This window comes from Rhyacophila brunnea, unplaced genomic scaffold (genome assembly GCF_057557595.1).
Source record: "Rhyacophila brunnea isolate RB1 unplaced genomic scaffold, BYU_Rbru_1.0 scaffold_8, whole genome shotgun sequence".
Lineage (NCBI taxonomy): Eukaryota > Metazoa > Arthropoda > Insecta > Trichoptera > Rhyacophilidae > Rhyacophila > Rhyacophila brunnea.
The window spans coordinates 47,349,702-47,365,070 of NW_028233350.1; the positions used below are offsets into that span (position 1 = coordinate 47,349,702).

The 15,369-nt window shown below is 33.8% G+C and overlaps 3 protein-coding genes across 7 annotated transcripts; 1 reads left to right on the forward strand and 2 right to left on the reverse strand.

The window, feature by feature from the left end:
- Nucleotides 1–286: 286 nt before the first annotated feature.
- Nucleotides 287–8,930, reverse strand: LOC147064302 (piRNA biogenesis protein EXD1). The gene is made up of 3 exons (XM_085958976.1): nucleotides 8,319–8,930; nucleotides 5,231–5,347; nucleotides 287–1,199 (listed from the first exon to the last, which is right to left on the reverse strand). Exons 1-3 carry the CDS (start codon nucleotides 8,928–8,930, stop codon nucleotides 954–956), a joined length of 975 nt encoding a protein of 324 aa, XP_085815102.1. The 3' UTR covers nucleotides 287–953.
- Nucleotides 8,931–9,011: 81 nt separating this feature from the next.
- LOC147064303 (vacuolar ATPase assembly integral membrane protein VMA21 homolog) lies at nucleotides 9,012–9,461 on the reverse strand. The gene is made up of 2 exons (XM_085958980.1): nucleotides 9,348–9,461; nucleotides 9,012–9,257 (listed from the first exon to the last, which is right to left on the reverse strand). Exons 1-2 carry the CDS (start codon nucleotides 9,366–9,368, stop codon nucleotides 9,012–9,014), a joined length of 267 nt encoding a protein of 88 aa, XP_085815106.1. The 5' UTR covers nucleotides 9,369–9,461.
- Nucleotides 9,462–9,864: 403 nt separating this feature from the next.
- On the forward strand, nucleotides 9,865–15,139 carry EMC10 (ER membrane protein complex subunit 10). 5 transcript variants are annotated; one of them, XR_015072006.1, is made up of 6 exons: nucleotides 9,865–9,992; nucleotides 10,111–10,189; nucleotides 11,629–11,793; nucleotides 12,592–12,899; nucleotides 13,082–13,415; nucleotides 14,875–15,139. XR_015072006.1 is itself a non-coding variant. In XM_085958977.1 (6 exons), exons 2-6 carry the CDS (start codon nucleotides 10,136–10,138, stop codon nucleotides 15,046–15,048), a joined length of 705 nt encoding a protein of 234 aa, XP_085815103.1. In that variant the 5' UTR covers nucleotides 9,865–9,992; nucleotides 10,111–10,135; the 3' UTR covers nucleotides 15,049–15,139. The 5 variants fall into 5 exon arrangements, 3 of the variants coding, with proteins under 3 accessions (XP_085815103.1, XP_085815105.1, XP_085815104.1); XR_015072007.1 differs by having other exon boundaries at nucleotides 9,865–9,901; XM_085958977.1 differs by having other exon boundaries at nucleotides 13,082–13,178; nucleotides 14,968–15,139.
- The last annotated feature ends 230 nt before the right edge of the window (nucleotides 15,140–15,369 follow it).

Below are 15,369 nucleotides of genomic sequence, written 5' to 3' on the forward strand. Positions count from 1 at the left end.
ATTGTAGATTTTTGATGAGATTGTTCCTAGACCGAGCTGGGATTATTTTCAAAAGCTTCAGCTAATGAGCGGTTCCGGTGCTTACGGTCACGCATGTGTGCAAAACATGGACCCTTATTACAAAAGATATCTGAAACTCCTAAGTAGCACAACGTGGGACGGACGGTGCATGTTGGGCAGAATGCGTAATGACACGAAGAGAGAGGGACCAATGGGTGAGGGAATGTTACATGATTACAAACAAATTACCATGTGCACCCCTAAACAGGCAATATGGACCTCCAGTATTTTAGGTAATTAAAAAACAATTATTTTAATTGCATAACTATAAAATGCCTCATACCTATAAGAAAAATCATGAATTGAATGGGATTTGAAGGCATAGCAATTGCTGGTCGACTGCTTTAACGTTTAACCGATGAAGCTTTTAAGTGAAACGTTCTTGTGGATAATATTACTAATATCTTGGGCAGTAGCGGTATTCTTTGGTAGTGTAGTTAAAGTACTCACTCGGCAAGCGATGAATATGCATTGGAATCCCATTCAGCCCAAGGAGGCTTTTCCATGCTATAGGCTTTCAATAAAGAATGCTACATTCTTAAATCTTGCATATTTTCAGTCTTGAATAAAAAATAATCAGAATTAAAGACGATTACTGTAATAATTCCTTTGTTCACTAACCGAAAAAAAAAGTTTTGTTCGGTTATATCTTATTGTAATGACAGGCACGAAATATTTAGTAGTAAAGACAAATTACTTAGCCAAAATGTTTGCTTAATATTATATATCTTCAGTTTTTACACTAAAAATAGTTAATACTGGTTTAGATCGGTCAAGTTATATAGCATTTAGTTTCATATTGTATAAAATATTTGATTATATTATATATACTCACAACAACGATATATTCGACATGTAACATAGTTGATAAAATAGAGTATAAATATTTATTTTTATTTCAAGTTGACCGCATCTTGAAACGCCTTCGGCAGCTGTTTATTTTGGCTGCTGATGTACCAGGCATCCGAATCATTGCTCTGCCGTTGACAGTCCAAGAAATATGTCACTCCTTTTGTGAACGGCGCCATTAATTCTTCTTCGATAGTGGTCGACAATGCGTGCAAGTAGACAGCATTATTTGCAATGTACTCCTTGATCTCTGTAGATACCGGACGGTTTGCCAATTCTACTATATCCACCTAGTGAAATAAATATATTAACACAAAATTAGATATTTCAATTCAACTTTTGGATTTATCTCCCCTTTCCTTTCACATAAAGATCTACAGAAAAATCTACACATCTGGTTAAAGTGGATTGGAGTTATGGTATGGTGAGCAACGACACTGCTATACTCAAGAATTGCATAATGTAGCATTCTAGGGTATAGGACAGGGGTTCTCTACTCTTTTCTAATAGCGACACACCCAAAGATGTTGAAAAAACCTTCTATAGAGATGGAAAAAATGTATGAAATTGAAACAAAAAAGGACCAGTGGTCTACTGATTAAGTTACCTACATACAAGAGACTTCGCAATCAGTGTTGCCAACTTTCGTTGACAAAAACTTGCCAGAGGGGGTATGTAAAAAAGCTATTGGCAGGAAAAATGCTAGATTTTGTGAAAATGAAATTTTTTCTACCAAAAATGAAATCAATATCTTTATTTTGCCTGAGAAAAATTTGAAAAATCATTGACTAAAAATTCACACTATATTTTTCAAGAGACTTTAATTACGAATAGACGAAAATTTACAAAAAAATCCCTTTCTATCCTATTGTCTGTATACATTCAATAGGTACCGCACTATAAAAATAAATTCAATTAAAATGACACCTACTATATTATGTTGTTTTATTTCTCATATACCGACCTACATTCATTATCAGAAAATTGATATGCCTGAAATTATATAAACTTAACATCTATCGGATTTTCAGCATATTTTAGTTGTTGGAAGTATCAAAAAATGCCACAAGCTAGATGAGTTTTTTGCAAGCTAAGATGCCTATCGAAAAATGCTGGATCAGGCAAGAAAAATGCCAAGTTGGCAAAGCTACTATAGCTAAACAACTTAGAAACGGACCTGCGCAGAAGCACACATACTTTCGTGCGCATATAGTAGCTGTGTAAAAGCTGCGTCTGTGTGTGAAAAGTCTGTTTTACATGATACAATAGTATATTTACAGTTTTACAATGAATACCCCATCTCGATCGGGATATTACAAAAAACCTTTACAAAGACAAACATGAGAAATTATTGTTTTTAATGTGACCGAATATTTAAAAGTGATGAAAAAACAGTACAACTATAATGATAGGTAGATATATTATTTTTATAGAAAATGATTTTCACAGTATGCGTTTCATAACAACTTTACTAAAAATACCAATTAAAAGACATTATTTGAAAATTATAAAAAAATGTGATTGTGTCATCGATATAATATTTAATATGTATACTGTTCACTTCTATTTATTAAGCCATAATTTATGTTCTCCTAATTATTAAATTAATAAATATACCTGTAGCAATATAATCAGTTAATAAATGTGGGTTTAAAGTATTTCCTTCCAAACTCAATAATTACCCAGTATTAATTATCCTAACTATCGTAATACTAATAATTAAAAGGTGAAATTATTTTTATTTATTTTTCTATTGTTAATTATCGAATAATAATTGAGCTTCTAAGTGAATTACTAAGAATAGAATTGATATAAATTAAAAACCTAATTTCACTGATTTGTTTTCTCAAAAAATGACAACAAAATTTTTTTTATACACGCGACTAAAGCGACTTTCTATTATCGTCGAAATCTTGTTGTGGACACTATTTAATAATCTATTCATATTGAAAGTAACTTTGACGATTTTCTACGTATAATACGGTCTGTTTCCTTCTTAGACACTCATGTGCTGGCCGAATATAGCCGAACACAACCGAACATCAAAATGTTCACTGTTATGTTGTTGCACTATAGCAATGCAAGTTTATTTGCCCTTTGCAGAGAACTTCACACTACTGCTATGACATTTATTTGCCAATGTGTAGGGCATATACAATGACGATCTGTCACAATGAGTAGATAAGGAGACGACAATAATACTACACTTCAGCATTATTATTCATTTGAAAATTTGTGTAAAACTGCTTATAACTATCTACTCTCGAGAAAGTCACCACAATGAACATAAAAAATGGCCGCCATTGCTTTAACATGGGCATCCGAATGGCAACTGAGCGATCACTGCTGACCTTTTAATTCCCACATTTAAATAACACGTTAATTATATCTAATGGCCAAGTACTCCAAACGCGCCAGTCGTGGTGTTAGCACAAAATGAGTTAATATTTGTGAAGTTTACCAATATAACCACACGTAATGCAAACTAAATCCAAATGTCATAACAGAACTAATAATAAGTCTCTTTCTATCTGTAGTCCAAATTTTTTGGACACACCACATATATGTTGGCCCATGGCTCATGGCTATATCGTGTTGTGCAGCTATTGTCTTTAGATTTTGTATGCAAATGATCCATTCTTATTGTATGAATGATGGCCGAGCAGCTTACGCGTTGGCTTATAATGTCATAGGTTCCAGGTTCGAATCCTGGGTCAGGAAAATACACATATTGTTTTTCAATTTTTTCAATTTGTGTTAGTCAGAATTTGGACATAGGTTGAGCAAGTGGCGAACATCCATTTCTCATAAAAACAAAAATCTGTCGACCGCTAACGTGCTAACGTGATAATGTGTTAGTATTTGTTACATACATTTTATATTGAAATATTATAATTGTAATTGTATTGTAATCAGTTAATCAGTCGAAACTGTCCCTCTCTCGCTCATGCTCTAAATTTTAGCACAGGCAGGGGGCATGCCGTTAAAATATATCATTTATTGCAACAATTAATACCGGCTAATTATAATTGTTACAATACGTGTTAATAATTTGATACAAACTTACCCTAGTTAGCGGTTTTAGCGGACGAAAGCAGCCTTTTGTATAGAATAGACCCGCAGAGGCGTCTATTTTTAAAAGCCGAACCACCCACAATACAATATTTGTAATAATTAATGTTTTTGAGTGTTCGTGCGTAAGTGTATGTCTTGATTTTAATTTTAGTTTATTTTTTCCAATAGAACAATATGTATGTATTAATTGAATTGGTATTTACGTGATTATAATGGAACTCCATTATAACAGTTTTCCTCTTGAAAATGCAACACATGTTTAACCAAGGAATGTCTGTTCATTTAAGCAATCAGCTGTTGCAATACAGCCATTTTGTTATACCACTGGAAATAAATCAGATGTCCCATAATATAATATTTACAATCAAAAATGAAGATAATTAATTCCACGTAATAACACCTTCACAAGGTACATTGACATTCTAAGTTGTTGAAATGTTGAGTAGTGACTCTAATCTAAGCAGAGATTGCCACCAAAAATGCCACTTAATATTTAGATATTTCATAACCCTGAGATATGAATTTTTTAATTAACTATCTCTTTTATTCAACGAATAATTCACAAGATTTAAGAATGTACCATTCTAATTATTGAACATACATAATTTTGAAAAACACTTATATTATATATAACCAATAGAAAAAATCTTTTTGAAAAAAGTAAGAATTTTTGAATAAAAGAAATATTTAATTATAAATTATTAGCAAGTTCAAGTAAGTTACATCATAAAAATATTGGAGAAATCCACAAGGTCGGTTAGTAATTGAAGTAATAGGTATCTACTTTGATTTCATAAACAAAAACCGATTGCCAAAGAAGCTTGATTTAGAAGAGCGCTGATGAGTAGGTATTAAAAATTCCAATAGTTAAAATTTGTCGCAATTAGTATGTCACCTTGTAGCATAGAGGTAATGCGCGGACGGGGCATAAACCCAGGAGATGCAGGGATCGATTCCCTGCCGGGGTGTCTTACTTTTTTCAAAAAATTTTTTTCTATTGGTTATATATAATATATTTTCTCAGAAGTGTTTTTCAAAATTATGTTTATGAACTTTATGTTCGGAATACACCATAGCACATGGAACATTTTTTTATGGTTTCGGAGTTAAGTGTTACGTTGGAATAGATTGTTTAGTGTCTCTGGATAAGATCTTAGAAAAAATTCCAGCTAGTAAACACAAATTGAACATAAAATCAAAAAAATAAAACACAAGCAAACAAACTTTAACTCTTTCAAGTTGGTACCTTAGCGTTATCAGGCTTATCAGGAAACCCCAAGTGGTTAGACAAACATTCCTGCAACGTCCTCACTTTGGTAGGAAAACGGCCACAGTTGTTTTTGTATACAATAGCATCAGCCACCTAAGGAAATAAATTAGATATAGTTATCTACATAAATAGAAATTCTCGTGTCGGGAGAGGTAATGTTTCTTTTACACCATGGGCACCTATTGAAAAATTCTGGTATTAAATGTCTTTAGAAAGAAGTTATTAACAGAATTAATATAATAAATAGCAGAGATTCTGGATTATTGAATATTGGATTTTAGAACATTTATTATCATAACAAAAAAATAATATTGTATTTTATATTTTTTTAATTTTCAGTTTGAGACATCTGTCGATTGAATCTTTAATACAATATTTATTAAAACAGTGAACCGCATAGAAAAAAATTAAGTATTCATGTTTCCAACCAAATTTAAAATGGAATGCACTTAATAATCTGCTACTAAGAATATTGACCTTTTTTTTATTGGCGTTGAGAATGAACACTTGTTCAAATATTAAATAAACCTTTAAAGGGATTTTAGATGCAGGATAATACAGGGAATGGTTTTATTAAAAATCATCATTATTTGTATTTTCACGTATCGGAACAAGAAATCACAACTTAAACATAGAAATAAGTTCACAGAGTTAGTTAGTTATTGCTATAATATCTGAAAATTACGACATTTGTCAATAATTTTCAGATATTTTATGGGTTATCGTATCGTCGCTTAAGAAACAACACCGCGGAAGTCAATTAATTAAAATATTCAGGGGCAAACAAAAACCGTCTCAAAAAATTGAAAATTGATACCTTTTAACTTATTTTTTTTTGTGTTTAGTTAAAGTAGTAGAAATGATATCTTGGAACATTTCTGCATACTTAACTAAAAAATGACAAATTTGGACTTGTGCCACTATTATTCCCCGGGTGCGAAATGATATAACACATGCTTTTTGAGTTATCAATATTTGATTGTTGGGAATCAATTAAGTATTCTATATACAAAAATAAAGTCGGCAGTGAACAGGTTAGACACACCTGCAAATCATACATAATATATTCATGAGCAGGACATAGACCTCATAGGAGGGAGGAGCGCTTGGCCCCAGTTTTGAGGTTGTGATTTTCAATGTATATAAAAAGCTCATTGTTTTACAAAATATCGACTAACACATAGTGTTAATTATAGCGCACCAATTATTTTAACCATGACAGTGAATGTAGTATAAGGAGGTATATCATTTATTGTATTGTATTGCATCTATTGAAAAGGATAAAAACTGGCGTTTAATATTGATAATTTAATAATTAATAATAATTTCATTGTCCAACACAATTGTCATAATAATATTATGATATCATTCATTGAAAAACAAGTATAGAAGAACTATATTATACTATTCATATTATCCAATAGTAGAATTTAAATTGGTTTTCAATTAGATACAAGACGACAGGGATTCTTGGAGGCACCATGCGATGTCCATATGTTCCAACTAAGGAGAAGACGTAGACTAAGTAATGTTTTAAATCAATGGTGACCAAAATGTATAATAACAATGCACAGTGAAGCCCCATAAAATTACGCTCAATCATAGAGCAGAAATGATGTTTCACGTCAATGAATAACAGGTTGCATGGATCTGCAGCATGCTCGACTTCACTTTTCCTGTACCTATGTGAACGCTTGAGGGAAATCAGCAGTGAAATGAGAAAAATCACAAGGTTTTCGAGACATTTTTATGCTCCGCTCTGTCTGCTATGAATAAAAGATAACATATATTTTTTAAATATTTTATGAAAATAAGTTAAGTAAATATTTTTTCGATTTTTAGTTTAGGTAGATGTTGAAATACTACACAGGTGGACTCGTAAGGTGAACCACTCGAACATCAGTAAGAAATGTAAAAGTCAGTTAGAGTGCTGTAGTGGAATATGCGACCGCAATAGTCCGACAACATAAAACTGAACATTTTGATGTTCGGTTGTGTCCGGGTATTGTCGGCGAGTACACGAGCGTCTAATAAGGGAAAAGTCCATATTACACGTAGAAAATCGTCAAAGTTACTTTCAATATGAATAAATTATTAAACTACTGTCTACAACAAGATCTCGGCGATGACAGAAAGTCGCTTTCGTCGTGTGTAGAATTTTTTTTGTGTTAGTCATTTTTTGAGAAAACCAATCTGGCGAAATTAGGTTTTTAATTTATAAAAATAATTCTATTCTCAGCAATTCACGTAGAAGCTCAATTATTATTCGATAATTAACAATAAAAAAATTAATTAAAATTATTTCACCTCTTAATTATTAGTACCTAGTATGATAGTTAGGTTAGGTTAACTGAGTAATTATTAATTTTGGAAGGAAATTAATCATTAAACCCACATTAACTGATTATATTGCTGCAGGTATGTATTAATTAAATAACTAGGAGAACACAAATTATGACTTAATAAGAAGAGGTGAACAGTATATACGTTTGAGACTTTCACGGTTGTTTTTTATCGTAGTAGATTTTTGGGTTTCCACCGTGTGTCCTTCCTTCTTTCCTCGACATTCCGCTTGTTGCAGAGGCCATTATCTGCTCTGCAACGAGCCCGAAACGTAGAGTAAAGAAGGACAGACGGTGGAAACTCAAAAATATACTACGATAACAGTATACATATTAAATATATCGATGACCCAATCACATTTTTTTATAATTTTCAAATAATGTCTTTTAATTGGTATTTTTAGTAAAGTTGTTATAAAACGCATCATTATAATTATACTGTTTTTTCATCACTTAAATATTCGGTCACATTAAAAACAATAATTTCTCGTACTTGTCTTTGCAAAGGTTTTTTGTAATACCCCGATCGAGATGGGGTATTCATTGTAAACTGTAAATATACCTACTATTGTATCGTGTAAAACAGACTTTTCACACATACACGCAGCGTTTACTACTATATGCGCACGAAAGTACATGTGCTTCTGCACAGGTCCGTTTCTAAGTTGTCTAGCTATAATTACCATCACCGAGTTATGATATATGTATTGATACGTTCATACCTGTATGTCGAATACGTTTTTCAATTGGACTCTGTGTTTGTGGAATAGACAATCGGAAAGCTTCCGGCAGTCGTGAATGATTTTTTTGATGGCGGTGCTCTCCAAAAGGTTTCTGATTCCACTGTCGAAGGCGTTGTCTTGCATGGCTTGAATGTCAAATATATAAATTTGTTTCGGCGTCGCCAGGCTGAGAACGGGCAATTTACATTTGCGCCCCATCTCGGCTCCGTCTGTCCCTGCGGCTACCGTCGAATACTGCTTGAGGTCGTCCATCGCTTCGTAGAAGGTGTTATCGGTTTGATTTATGAATATATATTTTTTTGACATCATTTCGAAATTCTGGACCTCTTCTTCGGACAGTTTTAAAGTGTCAAATTGGGCAGCTAATTCTTTGAAACCGTTAAGCGATTTGTCCACTCGTCTCAACGATTTTATTTCATTATCGTAAAAGTGTATGAGGGACTTGATAGCGTTGCCTTTCGGAAGGCAAATCACTTCCGAGAGAGTGAGCTTCTTCTTGTCTTTGCTTTGGCTGAAGAAAATGCCATAAAAAACTTCACCGTTTACGGTTTCAATCTCCAAATGTTCCCCTTTCACGAGAAGCGGATCCATCGTGATTCTGTTTGTGATAAGTACTTACTAATATAATTTTAATCTTCGAACTACTTTAATAAATTACGGTAATGTCGACGCTTAGTCTAGCTTCGCAGGTTTCGGTTTGTCAGCCTCCGAGTACGCTCTGATAATAAACATCGCGAGAGCGACGTGAAGCACCAATATTGCCGAGATGGCCGCGTAAACATTGCTGGGAATCGAATCCAAATGGAACAATGCGTCGAATATTAAGACCTTTGACCCGAAAAACGTCGCGACGGGGAGAGCTATTATCACTATGCAGTAATAGAAAACTGTCCTGAAAACCTGAAAATCCGGCAATTCCTGTCAAAAAATACATCATGGCTCATTAATTATTTTATTATACGAAAAATTGATTTTTTTAGTAAGACAGAATGTCAAAAATATACTTACATTAGCGCGTCCTTCAATCATTATAATATTTGAGTATAGAAATCTTCAGTACGCATTAAAAAATATATTAAATAAAAATGAGCGGACGGCGAACACAGTCATCGATTTCGGCGTGAAAACAGGTGATTATTAATTTTTAAGTTGCTACATGCTAAAAATATAATCAGTGAAATTATATTATTATTTTTAATTCTTCTATTGATGCAATTAAAAGTTGTGACAATCATTATAAGCCTTTAATTATTTTTATTAATGAATTTACATCTTGGGATGTGTTTTCAATATTGTTTGTGTTGTTGAGGTATTGTATTGATGAAAAGAATGAATGAAACACCTACCTAGGTATTTAGGTATCTCTGGAAACAAAGTTATTTTTATAAATTGATCAAACAATTCATGAAGTAGGTATAAATCTTGGTTTACAAAAATATTTCGGAAATAAAATATAATTTTATTTCATCATCATCCATGGCTTAATTTCTGGTAACCCTAGAATTATCTGTCATGCATATTATCTATGGTCTACGCTAATAAATCTGCAAATGTGATTTGAGGTTTGTTTCCATCATTTCCTTACATTTACGTCAAGTTATTGGTGAGAGTAATAGATTTTACAGCGATTACCTATAAGAATTTACGCAATAGGTAATTTCCCGTAAATTTGCGACCATCGTCACCCTTCATTTGTGAATTATATCAGAAAATTATTATATATTTCCTATTTTACTTATACTAATAGTATCATTATTGTTATTATTCCCAGGTAATTGACAAGTTAAATATTCGAAATGGAGCATATACGTACTGCACTTATTCTATCTCTAGTATCAATAACGTTTGGGGTAAGAAGAAATCATTGTTATTCATAATTAAGTATTTAATTCAGTTTTAAAAGACCTGACGATAACGTGAAGGGAGGACGGATGCATGTTGTGGATACACTTGCGGCATCACACCCACACATCTGTTAAAGCTTTCTCAGACGCTTACATCGTACAATGTGAAAAGTTCCCTGAAGTTCAAATATATTTTCAGCTCTCTGGGGCTTGAAACCTTTAGAGCACGCGTCCCTTCCCGTCCAAACTCTACGGGAAACAGTTAACTTAAAAATCAGTGAGTGTTGGGGTGAGTATCCATGGCAACGGATAAGCTTGGAAATACAAAACAATAGAGGTCATGTTTTGCGTAGGTACGCTCGACGTCGCAATGGAGTATTATTTTACCAATCAGGAGCCAACTAGGATGTCACCCAGAGCATGAACCTAATAGGTTGATCAAATTACTCACATCCACTTCTCGTAAAAACAAAAATCTGTTAATGCAACCTCCACCCTGTGTAGGACCATTTTCTCCACTTAGGATCGAACATGGTAATTTACTTGTTATTATGTGTGTATTAGACAATTGTCGAAATATTATTAATAATTTAATATAATATATTATAATAATATGTAATTTTAAATCGTCGATGGAGTGCAATACTAGTGACAAGACCAGTCCAGTCATATTAGGTGAAAATACTGGAAATAATTTCCCTGAAATGGAGACTGCATATTATGCATAGTGCTGAAAATTAACACTCGTACATGCTGTGCTACGACTGCCATCTTGGAAAATAGCGGACGATTTTCAGTTTTCCAACCATATCTCATTAACATCTGATGCTATCGAAAAATGATTCAAATAAAAGTTGAAGTACAAAAAAAATACACATTATTTAGTGATATTAATATTTTTTATTGTATCTGCAACAGTTATCAAGCTGTAGGGTAGGAATGAGAGTAAAACAGATTTTGAATTTATTGAAGTGACAATAATTGTGCTAAGATACTTTTATATCGGCTGCAGTTTTTCAAGATGGCGGCAGTAGCACAGGTTGATTTTTGGTATGTTATTACTAGATACTAGCACTGCATAACATTCATTTTTCATATAATGTAAAGCCTCCTCTTTAAGGGAGTCAGTACCAAAAAAACCCAGGGGCAGTTGCGAGGGCATGCAAAATTCCAGACGGAACGATGCTATCAAGAACACGAATGAATTAACAATAACTGAAGCTTTAAGATCAGCGTGGGATCGCTCCAGATAGAAGGAGATTATTGGCAACGCTTGTAATTTCAGTCACCAGCATCCTCAGTAATGAGGCAAAGGATATGGAGGAGAAAACCCTTTTATGGCTTCAATGTATTTTTTTATTAATTTTGTTTTTCTGTGGTGTTGCATTTACATAATGAAATGTTTAGTTGATGCGAGTGCAATTTATTGGTCTCTTCTTTCACAGAGTAATATTGAATATGATGGATGGATGAACATAAGATTACAGCACTCCTTCGGAACCGATGGTTTATTTTCTGAGCGAGGCAACATCAGCATACAGAGTATACGTTCCGGAGGATCCGTCGTCCACCAGAATCCATTATCACCCAGTGAATTGAGCATTTTAAAGGTTAATATACATTTTTGTATACACATGATTTATTTGGTGGCTGCCTCCGATGAAGGGCGGTAGTTTCATGCCATTTCTATTTTGCCCACTTGAAGATTGCTATATAAGGATTCATTACGAGGTGGCCGATTTGGTAGTGTTGACGGTGTTTTTTCAATGTCTGTTTGATTCAATGCACGGATCCAACGGGTCGGGTAAATGGCTGACAACCATTCATTCTTCGTAAATAAAGTCTGTTAATATATACCCATTCTGTGCAGGCCAAAGATGTTGAATCGTCTGTGGTTTCCCAATAAAAATCGCTGAAGCAAGTTTCAGTTTGTTTCCTTTCAGAGTTTGTATGAAAATTAGACGCCCAGATGTCCTTTTTTGCGTCATTTCCATGTGGAAGAATGTTTTTGGTGGAGGCCCATAATTTTCGTCCGCTTATTAATATGATGATTCACTTTTATTTAGGAAGGAAAGATTTGAATTGGCCAATTAATATAATTTAGAATGATTATTTTACATTGTGAGGTAATGAGAAAGAGAATTCGGAAGATGTCCATTCACAACGTCTCAAATGACAAGAGAGAACTACTTTCAAGTACAAGTCGTACATCTATTGTTTGTATGGTGCAATTTTAATCATGTTTGTCATTATATTATATACATATTTGCTATCTCATGGGTTCAATCAGATGTCACTATTACTATTACCATCACTATAAATGGCCACTAAAGAAAAGGGCAATAGTGTATCGACACATTATGGATACCATCGACTGCAAAGTATTAATTGAATTTCATTCTCCTTAGGATCTTTCAAATGCCGATGACTTTTATCAACTAAAATCAATCGTTCAAACGTCTGATGGCGGAGATACGATGTTCCTGTCTTCCATGAAAGCGGAGACGCTGCTGGAAAACGATCTGCAGGACTGCATCACCATTTGGGTGGTGCACGGCGGAGCGGTGGCGGCCGTCGGAATCACTCCCGCCATCGTGGACAGTTTCGCGCAAAACTCCGAGACGGGAGAAAGAGTCGACCTCTTCCCTCTGCCCATCAAATCGCCCAACAAATTTGCTACGGATGTTTTCATAAGGCACATGGAGCAAGCGCCATTGTGAGTCATAGTTAATTTTCCTTTATATAAATAACATTACTGTCATAAGTGACCTTTCCATCCTGACCGTCAATAAAAATCTTACGTCAAACAGTGGAGATGACGGCTTCCGTATAGTTAGTGTAATCCTTCCTTTATTAATTATTTACTCATTTTATACATTAATTTTGTTATATTTTCAGGCCAGACACGGCGAGCTACATACAGAAACTAGAACGGGAGAGAGAGGCCAGGGACAAAGGAGAATTCAAAGACAATAGATCTTTCCTCGCTAAATATGTCAGTAATTAAGGATTACATTATGTGTTTCTTCTTTAGAATAACTGATATAAAGACAACAACAAATATCAGGCCGCCCATACTGGTCTTTCGATGTGTTTATTTCCTAAGGAAATAATTTTATAAATTATTATGAATTAGCACCAGGTAAACGCTAAATATCTTGGAAAAATCAAAGAATAAATCACCACACGAATGGATAACTTTGCACGACTGCAGATTGTATCTCTTAACCCGGCCGCCGCGTCAGTTTCAATATGAAAGGGGCTCTCTCTGCGGTACCATTTTTCTAAATGCTATGCTTCGCTATATTATGATAAATACGGCAATTAAAAATAGCTGGTATTACTGTTATCATGCCTAGATACATAAGGTTCGAAGTGCCACACTTAAAAATAGAATCGATTGTTGAATTTAGCTGTGAATGCTTGAATAAAATCGTCCATAGTCCCTTGTACCGAAAAAATACGCAGCCATGTTTGTGACGTAAAAACGCGTCATTGAGATTGTGCGCCTATGAAAAGAAATAAATCACTGACACTAATTTTATTTTAGTCATGTTAGAAACACTTAAAAATGCCGTTAAAAATATTGAAAATAATAGCTTTTATTGTGTCGCATATTATTACAAGTTTTATGGGTCGCGTAAAGTTGAGTCCACAGTGGTGGAAATATTGTAATAATTTCTTATGTTCTTTTTTTAGTGTAATTTGGATTTTTACTAGATTAAACTTTTCAGTTTTATTGAGCATTGTGTTATGTTAGTGATTGTCGTTTTATGTTTTATAAAAAAAAACAATATTTATTTTGTAAAATCTGCTGCGTGATTGTAAAAGTGCTATAAAAACATTTATTGCGTGAGGTTTTAAAATTTCATAAACATTAAATTGCATACAAAGATACTATGTAATACAGTTGAAAAGTCAATATTCCATGATTTACATTTTATATTATGTTGTATACCCGTGTGTTTTTTTTTATACTTACGTTTATTTATACGTTTTATATATTCCTTCCTGTAATTTATTGGTAAAACTCGCAATCGTCCTAACTAAAATATAATAATATATTATATTTTTTCATTCCGTGTGGACGTATCTTTACGACATATTTACGACTTTCAATAATGAGCTCGATTTATGACTTTCAAACAATTGGGGTGACACATGACGACATGACCATGAGTAATAAAAATAAATGACATAATCCAGAACACAAGTTCAAGTACATATTTATAAATATTTTGACGACACAGGTTCGTTTTTTTGGTTGTATTTTATTCCCGCAAACATGGTGTTGTAAAGATCGCGGTGAATATTCAACTTGACACGATAAATCACTCGGCGCACACTCAAACTCGAATGAAAATATTTTGTATACCTAGTGCGCAGGCGCTAAAAAATACCGCGTAGATTTGAACTGATGCAATCGTACCGGCGAATCTCAATAGATCGAGAGGGTTCGAAAGATCGATGTTTATGAAATTAAAACAACATATTTTTGACAAAGTTATATAGGTGGAAGTAGGCGGATGGATCGGGCTATTTTTTAATAAAATTCTCAATGCCGCATGAAAAATATTTCTTGCGTTATCCACAGGTCAAGGTTTGCGTATCTGACTGCTATACGGTCGCCCATGTGTTACGTACTAGCTGTATCCTACTGGAATACGGTCGCCGGGAAAGGGTTAAATCAGAAAGAATTTATTTATTTTCTTGTATGGGAACTATTTGTTTTTATCATAAATTTTATATTCTCTTTTCATTACTAATGACTAATTTGTTTTCAGTGGATGTACATTGTTCCAGTGGCAATATTCGTCCTGCTATCTGGGGCCGGTAACCCGGACCAAGCTGCGGCGGCACGTTAAAGGTTGATGTTAGCTGTAATATCGGGTGTACCAAATTATTTATATCTAAAATAATTTTTCCAGGTAAAGGAATAAAGTTTATCAGAACACAGTATTTTTTTACTTATTCCATTCTATCCCAACTCCGCCGACCACACAAAAAAATGTCCCTTGAATGTGCTACTGTGCATGCACTGCCTGACATACCTTAGCTCCTTAGCATAACCTTGGCCATCCGAAACTGTAGGGAAGTGACTTTGGCTTCGCTAAGTAAGTCATGCTTACCGAATGTGTGACAACAGTAGAGTTACTGTTAATGAAATAGGTACTAGCAATTTCCTC

Bases quoted from the DNA above. Each gene is read 5' to 3' on its own strand.
- LOC147064302 (XM_085958976.1), bottom strand. From the start codon at position 8,930: ATGGATCCGCTTCTCGTGAAAGGGGAACATTTGGAGATTGAAACCGTA. The intron at 5,348-8,318 runs GTATGAACGTAT...TTATTTCCTTAG, and splicing joins AAAACGTATTCGACATACAG to GTGGCTGATGCTATTGTATA. The intron at 1,200-5,230 runs GTACCAACTTGA...TTATTTCACTAG, and splicing joins ATAAGCCTGATAACGCTAAG to GTGGATATAGTAGAATTGGC.
- LOC147064303 (XM_085958980.1), bottom strand. From the start codon at position 9,368: ATGATTGAAGGACGCGCTAAT. The intron at 9,258-9,347 runs GTAAGTATATTT...ATTTTTTGACAG, and splicing joins TGATTGAAGGACGCGCTAAT to GAATTGCCGGATTTTCAGGT.
- EMC10 (XM_085958977.1), top strand. From the start codon at position 10,136: ATGGAGCATATACGTACTGCACTTATTCTATCTCTAGTATCAATAACG. The intron at 10,190-11,628 runs GTAAGAAGAAAT...CTTCTTTCACAG, and splicing joins TAGTATCAATAACGTTTGGG to AGTAATATTGAATATGATGG. The intron at 12,900-13,081 runs GTGAGTCATAGT...TTATATTTTCAG, and splicing joins CACATGGAGCAAGCGCCATT to GCCAGACACGGCGAGCTACA.